The 21,931-nt window shown below is 46.9% G+C and overlaps 1 protein-coding gene across 1 annotated transcript in view; it reads right to left on the bottom strand.

Moving 5' to 3' along the window:
• The window catches only part of SRR (serine racemase), a 138,240-nt gene that overhangs the window by 71,661 nt on the left and 44,648 nt on the right, over positions 1-21,931 (bottom strand). The window contains exons 5-6 of the mRNA XM_069615350.1: positions 1,750-1,869; positions 1,345-1,419 (exon numbers count right to left, since the gene is read on the bottom strand). Of these exons, the coding sequence (XP_069471451.1) occupies positions 1,345-1,419; positions 1,750-1,869 (195 nt within the window). The remainder of the gene's footprint in view (positions 1-1,344; positions 1,420-1,749; positions 1,870-21,931) is intronic.

The following is a 21,931-nucleotide window of genomic DNA, read 5'->3' as shown; positions in this document are numbered from 1 at the left end:
TTTGTGTTGCAACTTAGTTATTTTCCATATTTTCTCATAGGAAAAGCGTTGGGCTTGTTGAAAATGTGTGATACAGGGCCACTTTGAAAATTATTTCCAGGGTCTTTTTTGCTTCCCAGACCCCCCCCCCTGCACATAGTTCCAGCCTGGCTCTCACTTCCAGTTCTGTGAACGCCACAGAGAAAGGGAGGCATCAGGATGTTGAAAATGTGTGATTTGGGGCCATTTTGAAAAAAATTTCCATGGCCTATTTTCCTTCCTAGCACACAGTTCCAGCCTGGCTCTCACTTCCAGTTCTGTGAACACCACCGAGAAAGGGTGGCATCAGGATGGCACGAGAAACAGGCATGGACATCCGGTACAGGAGGAGGATTCCTACCTCGCCAGCTTCATCGAAGATACGTTCAGCACAACAAACCACAGGAATGGCCTGGGGAAACCCTAGCTTATACACAGACATAGGACCATGGTATTAGCCCTGCCCACCAACCCACAGTTGTGCAATTTGTAAAGTTTTGGCTGCTGTCCATTCAGAATTGGCCAGACAAACTCAATTCACTCGAGAACACACACATGGTTTGAGAAGACCCTCATCCAGTTTAAACCAGAGGCCCGTCAAACACACGTGCATTTGTGGGTTCTGCAAAGCGTCTACTTTAATCCGAATGGCCATTTTCTGGCCATTCGTGGTTGACCACATAAACAAGGACTGACTGCAAAAAAAACATCTGGAGTGTAGGAATGTTAACATCCTTTAGCAATCAAACTGACAACTTATTGGGGTATTTTATTACCAACGTGGTAAGAGGGGTACAATGTGGTGTAGCTAAAAATAAGTAACGTATCTGTCACCAGCCTGCCCCCTAACATGCCTTCTTAGTGAGAGACCTCACCCAGGGACTCAATGGACGATCAAGAAGCACCCCTGCCCAAGTAGCCATTTGGCTACTAAGGGCACCCCACCATAAAAGACTAACAGCTGCAGGGGGACTTCAGCTGAAGTCCTTTGGGCAGCAAAGAGAAAATCTAGGGAACGAAAGAGGCAGTAAAAACTTTAGGGGGTTCCTCGATTTAAACATAGGAAGCTCTGAAAATAATTTCTGGCCTAACAGTGAATCTTTCGGGCTCTCAGCCAGCTTGTGCAACTGAGTTGAAGAACACCAGTTTAACATGTCTCTCTTCAAGCAGGGAAATACATCTTTGTTGTTTTCATTCCTGAATCACCCATCCCAAAATTAAACAGAGCAATAATGTAACACTGGGAGCATAGGAGTGTGCATGCATGCGTGAAGCAAAATGACCAAGATGCACACTCCATGCTCGGTAACAGTGAAAGCTATGTACCTTGACGGCGGTTGCAATTCCAGCCAGCATTCCTCCTCCGCCCACAGGCACCACAAGTGCATTCACTGCCGGCACCTGGGGAGCAAAGACACTCATGAAAGGGAGCAGCTTCAAAAGTAACCTTGTCCACACAGTACGTGTAAAAATCACAGACCATCAGAGATAGATGTGAAAAGAAAGTCTACATGTCAGAGGTGTGTGAAAGGAACACTATGCCAATGGGTACATGTCAGAGATTGGCCTCTTGTGGGAGTACTGCCGCGTAGTTACGCGCCAAGAATCGGTGTCTGGCAGGAAAAATGTCCACCCTGTCTCTGTATGACATGCGTTGGTGTGAATGACATTAGTTACTTCCAACCAGAGGAAACACTCTTGGAGGTTAATAGGTAACAATACATACTGTACCTGCTGCAGCACCTCTAAGCCGATTGAACCCTGGCCCGCTATCACAGCCGGGTCCTGGTTAGGGTGCACCAGGACTCCTCCCGTTTCTTGAATCGTTTTCGCTGCTGTGTCTGTTCTGGACTGTGGGAGGAAGAGCAGCCGGGCATTAATAGTAAGTGGGGCATACAGCTCTTCTCAGGTCTGGGTTCTGACACCTTCCATGTCAGAACCCAATTCTGTTTTCAGGATAGGCCAGGCCAAAGGAGAGTCACTGGTGGCTTTCTAAGCTGGACAAATAATGCATTCTCTGGACGGGTGAGAGAAAACATAGCATGCACCCACAAGCACCTATGTAAAGAACATCACATGTTCAGAAATCTAGCAGTATTCGGGGGTGAACTGATTTATATGGAGAGTTATTCCACTGCCTCGGAAAAGCTGATAGGCTCCGAGTAGAACTTGACTTGCCTCATTCCAACGGACTTTTCAGAGATCTATTATAAAATACAGGTCAGTCTTTCTTTTTTTGGTGATATAGCCAATTTTTCGACTTTTCACATCAAATACAATACATACACATTTTTCTTATCATAAAACTCTCTTCAAATAAAGAGTTAAAAAAATAAAAGAAAAAAAATGATGAAAGGGAGGGAAAAAAAGATTAATTGACTGCCATACAATCTTTTTCCTTTGATATAAAAAAAACCCAATGTTCTTAGGACCTCCAATACTTGTATTGTGAGTCCTGTTTCGTGACCAGCTGACAGTCTGTCCCAAAAGGAGTCTGTTGTTAATCAATCAAGTTGGTTCACAAATCTGTCCAAAAACCGATCTCAGGTCAACAGTGCCCTTACAGTCTATCAGAATATGTTTCAGAGTTTGAAAAGCAATTTCATTACACACACAACAGTTGCTATCTCTAGCTGTTCACTTTTCCCAGCATGCTCCAATTTCTCCTGTATAAACCAAATTAAGGCGCCGCCCAGAAAGTCCATCCTTACATTTGTGTCTGCGAGACGTGTCAGATATCTTGGGAGATAGCCACTCGGTTTATCATATTGCGTCAATGAACCTTTCTCACACACCATTATCCCTCTTACAGCTCTGAAATTGAAATTATCCCTCTTACAGCTCTGAAATTGAATCTCATCCCTCTGCTGCACCCCACCAAACAGACCAGGTTTTGGGACTGACCACTGCGTGTGGGACTCCGGGCACATTACTTAATCTGCATTTGCCAGATGAGCCTCTGAGAATTTGATTGACCAGAAACAGTTCATGTTGACAAATGTGCAAGTGGACAAGAGTAATTCTCGTACTGCAGACCAGGCTCCTCTTCTCCTCCTCAGCCCTCTCCTACATACATTGTACAGGCCTCACAATCCCCACCCCCCACTCATCAGTTTTGCACTCTTACCGCACATTGAGACAAGCACTGGCAGTAGCCACCAGCCAGCTCAGGGCTCCTTGCTGTGTGCAGACCCTGCCTCGGCCCTCAAAGAGAATGATCGCAGCAATTGAAAAGGATCCTACGTTAAAATGGCTGAAAAGTGCAACTTTTAAAAACTCGAATCCCCCCATTATTTTAAAAAATGTAATGCAGTGGGAGAACAACCTCAACCTCCCCACCTCCACACCCACCACCTTAACATAGTCCTTAACCCATTTATTGCGAAGAAATGTGCAAAAAAAAGTCGAAAAATTCGATAAAAAAAGAAACCTGTGTTTTTGGCCTCGTTATTTTGAAATTCGTTTTTTCAGCGTTACCTATGAAAAGACCTACAATGAGGTCCTTTAGTGAACTGATAACCGTCTCATAGTTTGTCACAGAAGAGAAGGAGCATGCGATTTTGTTTATTTGTATGTAGCAATCAACCGATGTTAGATGTTCTCTAGGATACTTCCTTCCCTGGAATGGTTGCTGACAGCCTTGGTCACCAGGATTGCAATGGTTGGCATTTGGAGAAAGAGGTGCAAGGGGCTGGAAACTAGAACACGATAGAGGTGTTTCTGTAGAAAAGGTGTTGGGGTGAGGAACTTGGCTAAACCAAGTGAGGCTCTGTTTTAAAGGATCCAGTGTCCTAAGTCTGATTTCTATTTGTGCCCTGTCTCCTGCGGCATCTGCACTTAGGACACAGCCTTTTTAAGCACTCCCAGTCTCAGGGTCAATGTATAGCCCCCCAGCACACTTCTTTATCTTTGCTTTGGTCCCAATGGTATGCAGTGATAAAATAGCTGCAAAAATGACGCCTATACAAAATAATAGCAGCAACATTTCTGTGGTTTGACCCGGTAAAGGTGAACCCTGTTAAACCATTTAAGGGGAGCGGGGGTTGCGGGGGTGTCCCCCGCTCCCCTTAAATGGCATAATGGATCCAGGGGTGTCCCCTGCATCCTTTACATGGATTGCGGCGGCAAAACCACAGCATTGTTGCCACAATGTTTTGTAACCAGTCATTTTTGCCGCAATTTTAACACATGGAACCGTCCCAATCTAACATGGCGTGCTTGGATGGGTTGGCCGTGGAATTGCTACGTGGTCAACTATACATTCTCCCCTTGTCCCGGGGATCTGCTTTTGCAGTTAAGACTTCTCCACCTTACCAGAGTACTTACAGGTAGGATGGTCTCCCACCTACCTCATTAAGGTTTTGCAAGATTCCTTTTGATGTGGCACTCTGGGCGTGGCCATTTCTGGCTTCTTATGCTGCCCTCTTGGGTTAGCAACCTGTTTCTTGTGTGGCCCTCTTGGCTTGTTCGTCTCTCGTTTCTAATGTGCCCTCCTTTATTGGCCACTTCTGTTTTCTCTAGTCTACTTTCCTCAACACTTGGGCACTGGCTCCTTGGAATGCCACCATTACTCCACTAAAATCTGGAGGATTCTGCCTCTTTTATGCAAGTGCTGATAGAGTAATTTCCCCAATAAGTGTTCTGGTTGGTGGGTCCGCTCCCCATTAGTTTTAGTGTACGTAGGACGTCCCCTAATGGTTCCACCTACTACCCATTATGTTTCTACTTTCCCAATCTTCAGATCCTAGTGTTAAAAGGTTTCGCTTGCACCAGTGCTCATCGATTGTTGAATAACATGGGCAATGGGCCAGCACAACTTCTTTCCAAGCCCCCCTTGCACTGCTCCTGTGGTGTCCCCTGCATTTCCCCTGGGATTTCTTGCCCCTGGCCGTAAGGAACGTCATAATTTCCATTTGTCTGCATTTTCAGAAGTGTGCCCCAGTTGCTGATATAATTAGGACTTTGTGGGGTTCAGCACTGCATGGGTTTTGTTAGGGGCCATGTCTTCTTTGACTGATTAAGCTTCCTGGGTTTTAGACCTTTGTTTTCCCCCGTTCTTTATACTCTCCACCTTTAATGCGATGCCCTTGAATGTTCACCTCAGGGGGGTCATGTGGTTACCTTGGGACTCTCTGTCATGCCCCCAAGGAAGGGCGGTCAGATCTTAAGCATCGACCTTCTCTTCAGCCTCTGACGTTAGGCTGTTTGAAACTTTGGGACCCCTAGTCTCACTTCCCATGCAGGCTAATGGGATTAGTTCAGCAGCCCCATGCCCTGTGGGGTTGTGGCTGGTTTGGGCTCAGATTTATGGTTGGAATCTTGAGGGGCCCACTTCCTAGTTTGCATCACGATTGGTGGCTCAGTTGTCCCAAATTCCGGTGTCAGGGTGTCAATATATTTCAATGGGACCTGCTGTACCAACGTCCTTGGAAGGCTTCTTGTCTGAATCCCTGGGTTCCAGGAGCTTGGGTTACCTGTTCACCATTGGACCCTACCCAGAGGACTACCCCAACTCTAAATGGGTCTTTGTCAAACTGTATACAGAAGACAGGTCCGCTGCTGCAGATGTATCGAGTCCTTGGTCAGCCAAACACTCGAATCACCCCCATCATGCGCTGCTACGAAAACAGTATGTGCTTTCAAGAGTTTTCGGAGTTCAGTGCGCCCATTCACATCCGAATTGATAACCTAGGTAAACGTGCCAACCAGACTCACATGCCACCTGGTGCACAATACCTCAGAAACAGTGCACAGTGATCTGTTTTCAAAACACCATGAACTGGGAGATTTTGTACATTATGAGAAACCCATGATCACTCCATTCGGATATACCTCCCATGAAAACTCTTTAACATATCAAGTATTGAACTTAACGCTTTAAGATTACGTTTTACTAAATATCAGTTTCATATAAATCAACACAAACGTCAAACATATGCATGCAAAAATATACATACAAAAATATACATACATATTTTACAAACATGTTATTCACTATTGCGCAAATAACTTATGTGAGAATCTTTTCAATATTTTAGATCTCAACAAAGCGCAAAGGTTCTCTTTTTGGTAAAAGGGCAACTTCAGAGAGATGACAAATCCTGCGTCCTAATCATGCCCAACGCGTTTCGGATGTCAATTCCTTCTTCAGGGGAGTGAGAACCTTTTTTCTAAGGTCACACGCACAGGCTGAGTTTGCCCCACCCTTAACTTCAATACAATACATTGCAACACTACAAACAAAATTCAAGGTCACTAATCTGCAAACTTGTCAAATTCAATGCTCCCACAAGAGTAACAGAATCCTAAGAGGTGGCAAGAGCTAAGAGAGACAAGGAGGAGGTGGCATTATCAGGGGATGAGAGTGAAAATAGGAGGTGAGGAGGAGGTGGTGGCATCAGTGGGTAAGAGAAAACAAAAGTAGGTTGTGGAAGTTGAGAAGGAGGAGACATGAGAAGATGAAAGTAGACAGGGAGGTGGTAACCAGAGAAGAGGTGGTGACAATGGAGAACAGAGAGGAAGGAAGTGAGAATAAAGATAAGTTGGTAACACAAGAAGAGGGACAGTGGCAGGAGAAGATGATGAAACCAAGACAGAGGAGCGAAAAAAATCAAAGAAGTTGGTGGAAGCCAGGGTGCCTTAGGAAGTAGGGAGTCCCTAGGAAAAGCAGGAGTTGGCAACGTCAGAGACTGGTAGTGTTTGGAGGAAGCAACAGTAAGGGTTAAACAGACTTTGATGAGGATGACAACTGACAACTTCAGAAGAGAATACTCCGCGAAGAAGGGGGTAGAGGTACTGAAGGTGGGACAGAGAAAACTGGAGGAATATCACTAGTAGGAGAGAGGAAAGTAATGAGGAGTAGAGAGAGGACCAATACCTAGTAAGTGGAGGCAGTTTTCGGGGGGTCTGTATTGCCAGAGGCAGGACTAGACAGTGGGAGAATGTACAAGCTGGGGTCAGGCAGATTAATACACGTTTAGAAAAGTGGGAAAAAAAGCAATCCGGGGGAAGCATAGGCAGAATCCTAAGAGCCCTGTGCTGCTCTCTCGGCTGGCACAACCCCCTATGACCTGCTCACAAGACTTTACCATTGAGTAAGTTGTGAAGTACAGAAACCCAGAAAGCCTTCAATCAGTTCAGACCAAGAAGAAGAAGGGTTCAGATCTTGGGAAAAGGAATCCAATCCTCACTGAAGAAAGAACCATTACACAATCGTGTGAGCAATCCCAGGTGGAATGTTGTGACAGCAGGAAGGATCAATGGAGGAATAAGGGCTTGAGGCAAACCAGCATCCATGAAAATCTATGGACCCTTGTAGCTTTGAGGCATAGGCAGGCACACACCCAGCTTGCTCACTACAGCGGGAAAAGGAATACAAATGGCACCACTGATGGTAAGGGGACACGGACTGCTCAGATTACACCTAAGCAAGTATTACACTCCACCAATGTGACTGATTCAAAGGCAGAACATTTATCAGGTTAGTTGGCCACCCAAACTCCCTTGTGCCTCAATAGTAGCAAAAACAACATTTAAACAGCAGAGCATCACTATACTAACTCAAATCAAAAGTAAAGTTTATTCTGATAAAATCAATAAACCACTGCAGTAGCAATGCAACAGTACATAATTCATAGACAAAATATGGTGTGTGTAATCACAATAAAAACACTCACATAGTAGCAAAATAAACATAGCATATTAAAATTGGGCTTCCACCAAGCGTTTTCTTCTGTTCCATGCCTTTCTTAAAAATTCTAAACACCCCCATGCATCATCTATTGGTTCAGCTCGCAGCAAATACATTAGTGCAGGTCGACATTGGTTAAAATTAGCTTCTCTCAGCAGTGGGGTAATAGTATTTTTTCTAATGTCTTCATAGAAAGGGTAAAACAAGACAAAGTGCAACACGTCTTCTTTTACAGCACTACCACCAGGGCAGGCTGCCGACTGCTCGTAGCCTGACCAGTTCTTCGTGTTGTTTCTCAGCCACAAAAGATTAAAACGGGCCCTAGTCAATGCCCAGTGTTCTGCAGTTTTGTTACTTATGTAACAAATAGGGCTGAATTACTTCTAGTTCTATAAGTAACAGGTGTTTTCTATTTCATTCGAGTAGAAGCCCAGCTGATTCACGATTTGTTAAAATTATAGAGTGAAAAGCCTGCTTATACTTGTTACACCCAGCTAGTGATAGAAGTGCGCCTGGGCATTGCAAACTTGGAGCATTCAACTGTTTTAGGCAATTCGAGATAAAGGAGGAGCTCAACAATAGGCCTTTAATAATATTGTGAGACAGGCTAGCTCTTGGGTTTGACCATACTCCTAACCAATGCAAGAGTGGTGCCATGTACCAGTCATCCCCTATGTGGGTAATGCCCAATTCTGGGTGTACAGCATAATTTGGGGCAGAACAGGGGAAGGTCCAGTAGTTTTTTCAAAAAGTTATTCTCAATTGCCTCAATGCATGTTACTTTTTCGTTTCCCCACAATGCTGCTCCATAATTAGTTTCAGCTTTGGCTTATACTCGATACACCTCCATAATTAGATTAAGTGGTTGGCCCTGAGACATGTTCCTAAAATGTGAAATACCCCTGTCTGTTTCATTTTTATGCTCTGTTTCTGCACATGAGTCAACCCCCACCAAATTCTGGTAAAACATATGCCTAGGTAGTCAAATATAGACACCCATGGGCTAATGGCACCATTGCTTACCATGTTACGCATTTTTATCTTTTTACCCCTCCCTTGGGTGCATGCCATCACTGCTGACTTGCTAGTGTTGACTGTTAACTTCAGATCAGACATAAAATGTGTATAAACATCTATTAGCTGCTGGAGGGCTTTCGGGGTACTGGCAATTAAAACCACATCATCGGCATATGCCAATTCTGGGAGTGCTTTATAATCTGCCTTCGACTCCTCCAGGGCCCTATACAGGCCGTTAATATTTAGAGCGAACAATACTGGAGCCACAACACAGCCTTGACGCACTCCCGAGGCTATCTGTGCATTGCCTCTGCTCCCCAAATCGAACTCAGGCTCTGGTGTCCTCATGAACACTTTCACCAACTCGGCCGGGAAGCCCATGGACCCGAGCACCTGCCCTAGCAGAACCCTATTCAAGCTGTCAAATGCAGTGCTCAAGTCCATGATGGCCAAACAAATCGATTTGCGCTTTGCAAAGTCAGAGGACGCCCCAACCAAATATAGATCAAGAGCTTCATCTCATGTGCCCAGACCTGGCCTAAAGCCATATTGAATATCCGACAAACTACTCACACAGAACATAGATGGGTATACATTAAAAAACCTTTCTGGAGCATTGTCCTGAAAACAGTATGGACAAAGAGATCTCTGTGATTCAAAGGGGCATGTTAATGGCGCTGTGCTATAATTGGTTTGTGGACTACTCTCATTAGTCACGGTTCAGGGGATTGTGTGGGGGTGGTGACTGATGGTTGTTCCAGCCCATAGCCACTGGGATTTCTGATACTTCGGATGGGTTTCAGAAAATGTTTGGATTTCTACCCAAAACAACACCTAGATTCTTCCAGGCATAGAACAAGTTATTCTGCTACTGGCTGGTATTGGATTTTGTTAGGGTCCCCCTTTGTCACGATGCTCTTGTGACTGGGTCAAGCTTTCAGAGTTCCTATTGGCTCTTCCCCCATCATCCTCAACATTAGGGTGCCCATTTGGAGAAGAAAAAGCTCCTGGTTTTCACTGGTCAGAGAACATGCCTCATAGGCCATCACATGATTTTCTTGGGGAAGTGATTGGGAGGCTCACCATACTGGGCATGCCTCCATTCAATCTCCATCTTCTTACATCCTTCCTAAGAAAGGAAAATGAGTTCAGTACCACAGACTTAAAATGCCACCTATGACCAAAAAGGAAATGTGTTTGATTTGTGGTAGAAGGAAGACAATGCCCAAAGAAGGAGCCACTCTTTGGCTTAAGCTGAGTACCACAGGTTTCATCTAGATGATGCCCATAGTTGTAGGCCACCTAGACTAATGGTATACACGTTCTTCTCCCTACAATATTAGCACGTGGAGGGAGAGTCTCTGGACAGTCAGGTGACCAGGAATGCATGTGGAAATTAGAGGCAATCATATGTATTCTTCCAGACCACCTGTGCCTCTCCCCCAGGTGTCTGTCACCTTGTTTACTATGCCAGTCCCCCTGCTTGCCTTACCCCCCCACCGCCCTCCCTGTGTTGCGGTGCCACCTCAGCAATTATCCTGACCTCTCTTGGCAGGTCTACTCCACTGCACCCCCTGTCACAGCTCGGCCGAAGTGACAATGTCCCTTTACTATTTCCTAATGCAGTCATCTATATTGGTAGTTTGTTTTTAAGAGAAATAGGTGCACACGAGAGTCATGCCTGCTTTTTTCAATCCACAGCAATATATTAAAAAAAACAAGCTGTAGAGCACTACTAGCTATCCACGGTGCATTAGGGGCCGACAATGCAGGTAACTTCTCTGAGTACTTGCCGAGGACATTGCTTCGATGGACTCTACCTTATGCTCAAACTGGTGGGCCACTTCTGGCATTGTCCGCCCCGCAGGGAGGAGAGCTATAGTATTTTCACACGTCTCTGCTTTTTTTCTTGCCCTTTTCTCCAGGGTCTCGAAGCACTCCAATAGTTGAAATGTGACATGTTGGCATAATACACAACAATGAACAGAAGGAAATGTTGATTACCAGTTCCCTCCCACTCTTCCTATTTACCCCACCCCCTCCTCTACAACTTTTTGAATCATTGCTTTAAAACCCTCTACTGTGCACCCCTATCTTCACTTCCAGTCTCTCCATCTCCTGCTCTTCACATTTTCGCTTTCACAGCTACCTTTCCTCAGGGAATGGAAGCCCTCTGAAAATGACATGTTGCAAAGCACTGAAAATAATCATATCTATCACTATGTATTTGGTTGAGCCAGCCACCTGGCTTAATCCTTGTAAATATGTAATAGAGGATGCAATGTGTACATGCTAAGATAGTTCACATAGTCAGCTGACCTCACTTTGCCTGGACTTACACAGACCCCCGGGGCATCTTTACCCGGGCAACCAGCTAAGGGCTCAGGCAAAAGGCACCTCCCTGGCCACCTCCATCACCTGTTTGCCTGTTCATTCTGGGTGCCCCAGCCCTATCAGGCCTGAACCCCTGTCTGCTGCGACTCTCAGGTAAAGGGACAATGACGTTTGCACCATTAGTACTGCAGTGGGTCTGTATTTTTGTAGTTAGCCGTATTTTCTATCTAGCTACTGCTTTGGGCCACTATCCTGCATCTTTCCCCACTCGGATAGTGCTATATGTCTTTGATTGTACCTGTAATTTCAATCTAGCTTCTGTATACTGCCACTATGTTATGTTATAGTGGATTTGTATAGCGCCTTATGTACCATTGGTATGATCTCAAAGCGCTGTGGGTTGAACGCCCTCGGGAACAGTGACCCATATCAGTTGAGAGATTGGTGTAGTAAATAGTGCTTGGGTGCACTTGGTATGTGAGCAGCCAGAGTGGTTTGCAAGGGTTGGCTTCAATCTAATGGTAAGTGCGGTGTGGTGGATGTCAGGGATCAGTGTAGTATTTGCAGCAAGGAGGGTGGTTTCTGAGTCTGCATTCTGGCTGATATGGGACATGTGTGGGAGATAATTTGTGCTGCTTTGCTGATTTTTTTGTGGGGTATAGCAGCATTTTACCAGGCTGTTGAGGTGTTCTATGTGCGATGTAGGTATGTGTGCAGCTAGGCCGAATTGATCGAGGGGTGTAGCTGTTATATTGTTTGTTGGTGTAAAGAGGAGAGTGAGCATATTGGTAGGAATTAGTGTTTGCGGTTGTCAGGGGGTTCCCTCCTTGCTTGGGATGCTTTCGGAGCTCAGTGCGCTGTCCGTGTCTGCATTGGTTGTTCGTGGTGGTGAATTTCAGAGCAAGGTAAAATGATCGGTTGGTTATGTTGTGTTAACTTGGTCCGACCGTCCTTTACCTGGTGCTTTGTAAGCAGACCTGGAGGGCCCATTTTCCGGGTCCCTGGAGGGATATTTAGATCTGGGTTACTGGGTGCTTCTTGGGTTATTGTATGATTTTTCAGACAGTTGTAGTCAAGCATAGTTGCTTTAGTCTCACCAGCACTTGGTGTAGGTTTTTATTCCTCAGTAGGTAGGGGACGCCTCTATTGATTATATAGCACCGACTGTGCTTTGGTGGTTGAGGTCGATGAGTGCGGCTTGGAACTGCATAGGCCGGAAATCCTTGGTCAATAGGCTGACTTCCGTGCCTTGACTGTTCCTGCTATTCCAGGGAGAGCTAATTAATTAATTGGTTAGTCGATTCCCGTGGCTCTCCTGTTGTGTTTCAGGTTTAGTCTTGATTTTCACAGGACGTAGCTCATTGGGGGATATGTTTATGGCTTTGGGCAGACTCTTTCATGGATTTGGGAAGAGCCATGTTTTCACCACTTTATGGAAGGCCATCTATGCCTGGTTGTGTCGAATACGGGAGGTAGTGAATTCCATAGAGTTGGTGCCAAGGTTGAGTGGGCTGACCGTCCAAGTCTGGCTGAATTGGAGGGCGGGATCATTAATAGGAGGGCTGTGCTTGCTCTTAGGCTACGTGTTGGGTGGTAGCGCATAGCCTTCTCTTAGAGGAATGTCGGGCCGGTCTTGTGCACTGCCCGGTGGGTGATGTTTAGGATTTTGAAAGTGGCTCTTCGTCCAATGGGTAGCCAGTGGAGGGTGTGTAGAGCAGGTGAGATGTGGTCTCTTCGTCCCAGTGCAAGCAAGGAGTAGTTTAGCATGCATCTCTTCCCATAGGAGTAGTACTGTAGATCTGTATTTTTGTAGTTGGTTGTATTTTGAATCTAGCTACTGCTTTGTACCACTACCCTGAATCTTTTCCCACGGGAGTAGTACTGTAGCTTAGTCTTTTTAAAGTTACCCATATTTTGAATCTAGCTACTGCTTTGTTCCACACCCCTGCATCTTTCCCCACAGGGATAGTGCTATAGGTCTGTAATCTTGAACCTGGCATAGCGTTGACTACAGTAGGCCTGCAATATTGAATCAAACTACTGCTTGTTGCCACCATCTCTTTCCACAAGGTCTGTGCCTTAGACTTGCTTTCTCTCCACAGGAATTAGGAGCTGCTCCTTGCATCTCTCACTCCCACCCTTCCCCCTCCCCATGCAAGCCTACACAGTACACCACATTATAGATCCTCCTGCGCACTCACCCATCTAACGTGGACGTTGTACTCGACTGGAGCTGCTAGTGGGCCCCTTGCCACCTCAGGGCTGAGAGGGGTGATCATCCACCATGCCTAGTAGCTCCAAAGTTAGAGGGGGCACTCAGGCGCACCAGCAACCTGGCCCCCCTCACCCCCCAGTCCCCATCCCTACTCACCTCCGCTCCCTCCCCATGCTTGCTCCTCAGGGAAGAATCATTCCCTCCCAATAGCCTTCCTGATGAACCCTGCTGCCCCCCTACACAGGCCTCCAACCAGACCATCCCACTCCCACCTGCAACCCATCTGGCCCCCTCCTGACCTCCTTCCCCTCAGCAATGTCCTTCCTTTGCATCCCTAAAAAGAAAAACACACACACACAACCACCCCTGCTCCCCCTCCTCCCCTCCCCCACCCACTCCCCAACACCTCTTCCTTCCCCTCCAATTCACCAAACCCAGTGAAATCGCTCTTCAGCCTTTCTTAAAACACTCTGGAACTGACAACAGGCACTCCCTTACCTGCTCCCGTAGATTTCAACAACCTGACCGAATCTACAACCATAGAAGACACCCCCAACCTCTCCCTTACAACATGTACCCACGCGACTACCCGAGTAGCTGCCCTGCACCCTTTCCCCCATCCCTGCTTCAACACCCCTAAAATGGGATGCCACCACACTACCCTCTCACACACCCCTTCCACCGCTACTCCACCAACTACCTAAGGACTCTTACCTCACAAGCCCTCCTCTCACACACATCAAGAATGCACCCAGCTTCCTTCCCCACCTGAAACAGAGACGCTGCAACCACCCTTAGCAACCCCTCTCCTCCCAACAACGTCCATGCTCTACCCCACCCTGCCCCTGCAATCCATCCTCCAATTCACTCCGCCTTCACACACGGGCCCCCCCGACTCTCACTCGGGGGATCTCTGCTCCAGCCCTCACACCCCCTCAACTATCCCACCTCCTTGCCCCCTTCCTGTTGCCAGCAACCACGGTTCCTTTAATACCCCTCAATACCCCTCCGAGCAAATCTTAGCATCAGACTTTCATGCATCCTAATTAACGCCAGATATGTTGCCAAAAATCACAACACGTACGACTTAATATCCTCTGAAAGCCTGGATATCCTTTTCATCACAGAAGCCCGGTTCTCCCAGGACTTTCGGCCCATTGTGCAGAAGGCCTTCCCTCCAGGCTACAATCTTATCGTGCACAATAGAACCAGCGGGGCAGGTGGAACAGCCATCCTCTACAAAACCTGCCTCAACATTTCACACTCTGATGAACAAGTTGCAACGCAGACTCTCCCCTAGTGAAATTTCTTATCACCCCCACTCTTACTCACAGCTTTTTGCTCATCTACAGACCCCCCCCCCCAGGCTACAACAGAAATGTTGCTGATACCCTCAGCGACTCCTTAGCGGCCATCCAGTTTACTCACCCCTCCCTCACCATGCTAGGAGACCTCAACATAGGGTTTGATACAGCATAACACCATGGCCCTCATTCCGACTCAGGCGTTAAGGGGTTTACGGCGCCGTAAACGGCGCCGACCCTTAACGCCTGATTACAAGGTTCCCTTTGCGGGATGGCTTTTAACGGCTGCTTTTTGCAGCCGTTAAAAGCCATGCCACAAAGGGACCTTGGCGATAATTACGGCACCGTAATTTACGGTGCCGTAATTATCGCCTTTCCCCATTCCCATTATGCCTTATGGGGCAAAAATGGGAATGGGGAAGGGTAAAATGGGAAATGGGGATTTACCGCCCCACTCACCTTGGAATGGGGCCGTAAATCCGCCAACCACCATGGCGTAAACATAGTTTACGCCATGGTGGTAAGGGTACGACCCAGGCGGTAACTTACCGCCTTGGTCGTAATGAGGCCCCATGACACGACCAAACCTGGACAAGGTGGAAGCACTCCACATATCTCAACTGGTATCAGCTGCCACACACTCACTCCGCAGGCCACACCTTAGACGCACTCTTCAGTTCTTCCAACCTGCTCTCCATGCCCCCCGACCACTAATTTGGAAGGACTATGCTGCCATCTTCTTCACGCTCTCGACAGCAGACCCTCCTTCCCCCTCGACTAACCCTGGCCTTTCTACCCACTTCCCAATATGGAATAACATCAGAGTAACTTGTGAGGAACCAGGAATGAGACACAGACACAGAGACTTAGGGTTTTGGACAATCTTATATTGACAAAAAAGAAGGGGGTTGGAAAATTCGTCTGTGTCCCTGCACTAAGAGGTCTTTCCCTATCTGAAATAAAACAAAAGGTATGTCATATGTCAGAATGTCCAAAGTAAAATGCTCTGTGTCCAAAGTACTATGCTGACCCTCATGTTCTAACAAAATTAACTCTAAGGTGAAAAGGGTAATGTCTTTGGCCTTGAGTGATTTATAATGCGTAGCTCCAACACAAAGGTTCCAGAAGGATACAGTAGCTTATTCCAGATGGTAGCTTCCCTTCCCCTGGATTTCTCTTCCCTTTGTTGTATATTCAAAGATAACAGTTCCTTGGGATTCTCTTGTTCCACAATACAACTGATACACAAAACAACTTAGCTGTGAGTTTGTATCTTCGTAGAATACCTACTATACTTCCTCCCAGGTTTTTACTCCTCTTTTCCTGATCCGCACAACCCTTTTGCTAGTCCTGATATATCCTTCTCAGGACCCCTTTGGGTGATGTATTTCTTATAAACTGTTCAGTTTGTCCTTGCCTGGTATATTTCCCTAACAGGGCTTTCTTATATGAACACACTTTCAATTGCATGGTATACTTTCCTGCCAGGGCTTTCTTAAATGAATATATCTACAACTGCCTGGTATTCTCTCCGGATAAGACTTTCTTGAACACATTTGTAACAGCCTGGTATACTTCTCCTGCCAGGGCTTTCTTAAATACACTTACAACTTCCTGGTATACTTCTCCTGCCAGGGCTTTCTTAAATACACTTACTTGCAACTGCCTAGCACACTTCTCCTGCCAGGGCTTTCTTAGCTACACACACTTGAAGCTTTACTTTGCCTGCTGTCTCTCCTTCCGGGGCTTTTCTCATGTGGGCTCTGCACACATTTCCAAACGTAATATCTTCTTGTATTTGCTTTATCTAATACTGTACCTGCCTAGTATACTATCCTGCCAGGGCTTTCGTTATATGTGTATTGCATACACTCACAGACTTGAATGAGTCTCTTACTTTTCTTCCGTTTCTCCATTCAACAAAATTCTCACTTGCTTCTTCTATTTTAAGCACTTTATTTGCTTCTTTTACAGTTATTTGCATGTGGCATGGCTACCAATATGCCCCGGTGTCCCAGTTTCCCTTTCAGGGACTCACCGACTTCCTTCTTACCGCGGCAAGCCAGTGCCGGTCCTTCTGTGTCTCTTCCCGTCTCGTCGCCTTCGTTCCTCAGCTTCTCTGCCTCTCACGGTTCCTGTTGGGCTCTCCTGCGGCCTGCTTCGATGAGGTAAACACTGCTGCTCAACACCTTGTGGCGTTCCTACAGCGTGTTCCCTCCATCGCGGACAGCCTTCCTTGTTTTCCACCTTGAGCCGGATGGCTCCACAACACTCTCTGCAGCCCCACGGTCAACTCAGTCCGAACCGAGAGAAGTAGCTTTCTCCCTCCAGCAGCGCGCCCCAGTCAGCTGTGGCTGATGTTTAAATCTTCCAGTTACAGGTATGCGCTCACAACAACTAGAGCGCAAACCTGTACTCTTGGTCTTTTCCGCTCTGCATTTTTCAGCTCATCTTCCTCGTCCCAGTATTCTTGTAGTTATGGGAATGGTAGTCCCTTCTTGGTGCTTTACATACAAAGTCTGGTTGAGTGTTCCTTAAGGACAGGTCAGCTCTGAATGACTTGCAGGTAGAGGCTGAAAAAGTGTTTTCATGAGGCTTCCATACAGATCCTGAGAAAAGGTCTTCGGAATTCTTCCTAGATGGATCAGGGGAGGTGTATCAATATGCCATTAAGGCACTGGGTATGTATGGAGTATCCTCAAGAGAGGAAGGGGAATACCATGCCTTGTCCAATGGTGCCTTGCTGCTCCCCTGGAGGTTGCCACCCCCCATGTGATCCTCCCTCATATAGCCGCCACCAGGGTCAGTATCAGGTAGCGGCTGCCATCCCCTGGACACATGGGGAGAAGGCACCACCGGGAAAGCAGTGATGAAACCCCCGGATTCATCACATACTCCATACTTGGCTGACTCCCTGCTTGCCTACCTACCCTCCCTTCCAGTCCAGGGAGGTCAGCTCATCAGCCATTGTGACCAATGGCTCTCCAAAGCTCTCAGACCTCTCCCCCCTATCAGATCCTCCTCCAACAGACAAGGCCCCTCCCCTAGATGGTTCACTCCAACCCTCAAATCACAAAACCACATCCTGGGACGCAGATGGGGGCTGACCCCTCACCTCAGAATACAAACGCATACACCCAACAGATCAAAGCCTACAGGGCAGAAATTCAGAAGGCCAAAAAATCCTTCTACCGGAACATAATCTCCAACGCCCATAATACCAGCAGGGCACTCTATAAGATCATCTCAGAATTCCAGGCCACTCTTTGCTTGAGAGTGAAGTAGAGGGGAAGAAGTGCACTCTGTGACGTTCCCTCTGATCACAACATAGTCTTAGAAAGAAACCACACTATCGGCTCTAAATTAGCAGCGCTTCCGCTCCACTCCCTTGCAATCACGTCCAGCCTCACAGACACTCCCACCACCAGCCCACTCTTCTCTATCTTCTCTCCCATCTTACATCCTGAATTCCTTAAGCTACTTGCCAGCAGTCATCCCCCGGGATCGCCAGGAGATCCCTGTCCTCTTGCTCTCCTACAAGATATCCTTTCCTCATTCTGTGCTGGCAGCATTGCAATATCTATCATTAACTCATCCCTCACTTAAGGCACATTCCCAGCAGTTTCCAAGACATTCCATATCAAACATCTGCTCAGAAAACCCTCCCGTGACCCCCTTCTACCAGCCAACTACAGACCCATCTCAACCAACCGTTTCATTTCCAAACGAATTGATCGAACAGCCTACACCCAGCTATACTTTTTCACTGAATCCAACCACCTCCTCGACCCCATCGAGTCTGGCTTCAGACCCCTACGAGGAATTGAATCCTCCCTAGTCCCCATCTGGGATGATCGCAAAAGAAGCTCAAACTCGGAAGACTGTGCTGCACTTATCCTCCTCAACCTCTCAGCAACCTTTGACACCGTTAACCACTGCACCCTCATGGATAGACCACTCGCTCGGCATCAAGGATGCAGCATTGAAGTGGATGTCCTCCTTCATCACCAACGGATCACAAATTACTCACATGCCTCTGTTCTCTTCGACTCTGTGCCCTGTCAACAAGGGAGTACCACAGGGCGCCTTCGCTCTTTAACCTCTACCTGAGCCCTCTCCCCTGCTCTTATCCATTCACATGGCCCGACTTGCTACATCTACGCAGATGACACCCAGATCATCTTCAATATCCCAAAGGACACCTCCATGCCCATTCCCCGTCCCCAACCTCACTTCATGCCTCAAAGAAATTGACCACTGGATGATGGCTAACCACCTACTTCTCAACCCCAGAAAAACTGAAATCATGATCTGCAGGAAGACTGCTATCTTCCCCCAACTCACCCCTTGGCCGTCATGCCCAGGCCCTTCACCCCCTACCTCCAACGCAGTAAAGAACGTTGGTTGTACCATGGACGCAGATCTGACACTCTTGCGTCATATCAACTCTGTGTCAAATTCATGCTATCTACACCTAGGCATTCTCAGATGCATCTTCCCCTACCTTTCCTACCTACACAGAGTTGCCACAAACACGACTATCGTCCTCTCTCGCCTAGACTATGCCAAATCCCTTTACCTGGCGCTCCTGCCTTTCAACTCAGAAAACGCTAATGGGTACAAAACAATGCAGCAAGAGTCCTTCTAGCCCTAGAGAGCACATCACACCCACCCTGTGTGTCCTGCACTGGCTCCCTGTCAGGCGACGGTCCAACTTCAAGGCTATTTGCATCACCCATGGTCCAACTTCAAGGCTATTTGCATCACCCACACAGGTACAGAATATCTACAACACAAGCTCACCTCATACAGACCCAACAGAAACCTGAGATCAGTCACCGCTCTCCTCCTCATCACCCCTCATGCCTACAAAAGGGGATTGTCCTTTTCCGTCCAAGCACCTACACTATGGAACTCTATCCCTTTTAGCATCCGCTGCATAGAGGATCACCTCGCCTTCCAGAAGGCACTCAAAACCTAGCTCTTCCTCCCTCAGTCTTGACTGAACTAATCCGCCTCTAAGGTAAATTTCACCCCCCGACAGGTAGACTGGGGCATCGAGTTACTCCAAAAATGTACCGAGCACGCACAGAAAAGACTCCCATAGACCCACTGGACAGGATCTGCACCCCGTCAACAAACAAGTAATCAGCCATGACTCACGGGCATGCATCACACTCCATCTATTGATGATAACCGTATCCCTCCGAAGGCACGACCACCCACTGGCACACATCTGCAATCATCCGCTACTTGAAGACACATCACACAACACCTCTGCCACTAGAATGCAGCTAAGTCCACGATAAAAATTCAGTCTAGCTGGGCACAATCAGTCCTCTTGACTTGCATACTCTGCCGGCAGCCTTCACATAACCCATTAATAAAACAGCTCTAGATGGGTTGCTAGCAGGAACTTAACCACCCCACACCTACATTCTAAAGTCCTCTGACCAATCTCTCATACCTCGGACTTCGGTCCTCCAAGGGCATTTACCTACAGCTCTTTGAGACCATACCAACGGGAAAAGGTGGTATACAAATCCCATATTACATAACATCGCAGGGCATTTCCTCCTCTGCATATGGAGAGGTTTGGGCGACAGACAAACACATGTTTATTTTGAAGTTGTGAGATGACCACATCATGCTGGCTTCAGAAAGCACAAGTAGTTTATCTAGCAATGGTTTATATAAGAGATCCAGCTTCTTATGGAGAAGCACAGGAACAAGGACTCAGACGCCAGTCCTGCTTGGTTCCCATTCCTGGCAACCCCACTGAACTTCTCCAGTGGTCGGAGGAATCAAATCCAATAACAGTCATCCCTGGCACTGGACATCTTTAAAAACGGGTAAGGTGAACAACTTGGTTATCTTCAAAAAACAAGTAGCTTCACAACAAGACTTTGGAGCTCAAAGCCAACTTTCATCCCAACAGTTTGGGTAAGGAGGGCTATGTTGATAACTGACAACCATGAGCATGTTCTACATAAAAAACATGGTGAGGCCTGATCCTACCCGGTGTAGAAAGTCCCTTGGATCTGGGCCTTGGGCATTTTTCACTATACTACTCATGTTACAGGGTTGGAAACAGCTCTGGTGGGCACGTTGAACAGACTTTAGTATCTGTTTTCAGTACTGGGCTCTTCAGGTAAAGTTGGTGGATCAGATGTTTTGATGTTGTGGTCCCCTTCGCTACTGAAAATAACAAGTACTCCTCTAGTCACAAATGCTTTCAGCAGGTATCATAACAGCTCTGCATTAAAGGTTATACTGATTCCGCCGATGTGGTCAAAACACATTGAGCCTCATTACGACCCTGGCGGAACGGGTTAAACGGCGCCGTAAAAGGCTGCGGCGCCGTTCAACCCGTTCCGCCACATTACGAGGTCCCCTCGCGGGACACGTTAAGCACGCCTGGGAAAACCAGGCGTGCATACCGGGTCCCGCGAGGGGAAGAGGGAGCAAACAACGGGCCATCTCGTAATGGCCCGTTGTTTACTCCTTCTCCCATTCCCATTCAGCCCTATGGGGGCTGAAATGGGGATGAACCGAGTGAGGAATTACCGGGCGTTCCGAACTCATTCCGAGGACACGGACACGGATGCGGTTTTGCCGGGAGCCATGGCGCCAATAGCGGCATGGCTACCGGCATACCTCGTAATGAGGCCCATTACGTGTGAGTAAAGAATCCTGTTAGTTTTCCTTACTGCTCAATTTTCTATGTCAAAAAACGGTGTTTGGATGTTTAACCCTTGCCCTTTAACGATGATGGTAGCTTCATGCCAGAGTTCCTTAAAACCAAATCTCTGAATTTGTCGCAAGAAAATATATTAGTCTTACAGCCTGTGATGAAGCCTTCCTTGAGGAAATAGCCTTTTGGTTGGCTGTTCTGCCTGACCACCTAGTTAATGACAGGTGTTAAACGTTATGGGATGTTATACCATTTCCCACAGGGGGGAATGTAGTTTATGAACACATCCACACTTCCATCCTAAATTTATATATGATTTTCATATCAACCAAGAAATATTTCTACCAGCCTCCTTCGCAAATCTTTTATTGGGCATAACAGAATGTCTACAATTAGGGTTAAAAAAGGGCTTCATATTTTGACCCTACTGAATCATTCCTTGTACCTTATAGACTTTTCAACCCCTAAACCAGAAAGAGTAATCAGTATAAGATAAGGTCATGCATTCACTCAGTCTTCCTGATTGTGCTTAATGTTACTGCAGGGTTTCCTAGGATGGCCATCATGGTCATAAGAGAAAAAAGATGTTAATACATAGAAATTACCACAATGAACAACATGTACTTATCTTAAGGATGAACAATAGCACACTCAGTATA

The sequence above is a fragment of the Ambystoma mexicanum genome, chromosome 9 (genome assembly GCF_040938575.1).
Source record: "Ambystoma mexicanum isolate Mex_15411 chromosome 9, UKY_AmexF1_1, whole genome shotgun sequence".
Lineage (NCBI taxonomy): Eukaryota > Metazoa > Chordata > Amphibia > Caudata > Ambystomatidae > Ambystoma > Ambystoma mexicanum.
Note: the sequence above shows the minus strand (reverse complement) of the source record. Positions and strands in the feature narration are given on the sequence as shown.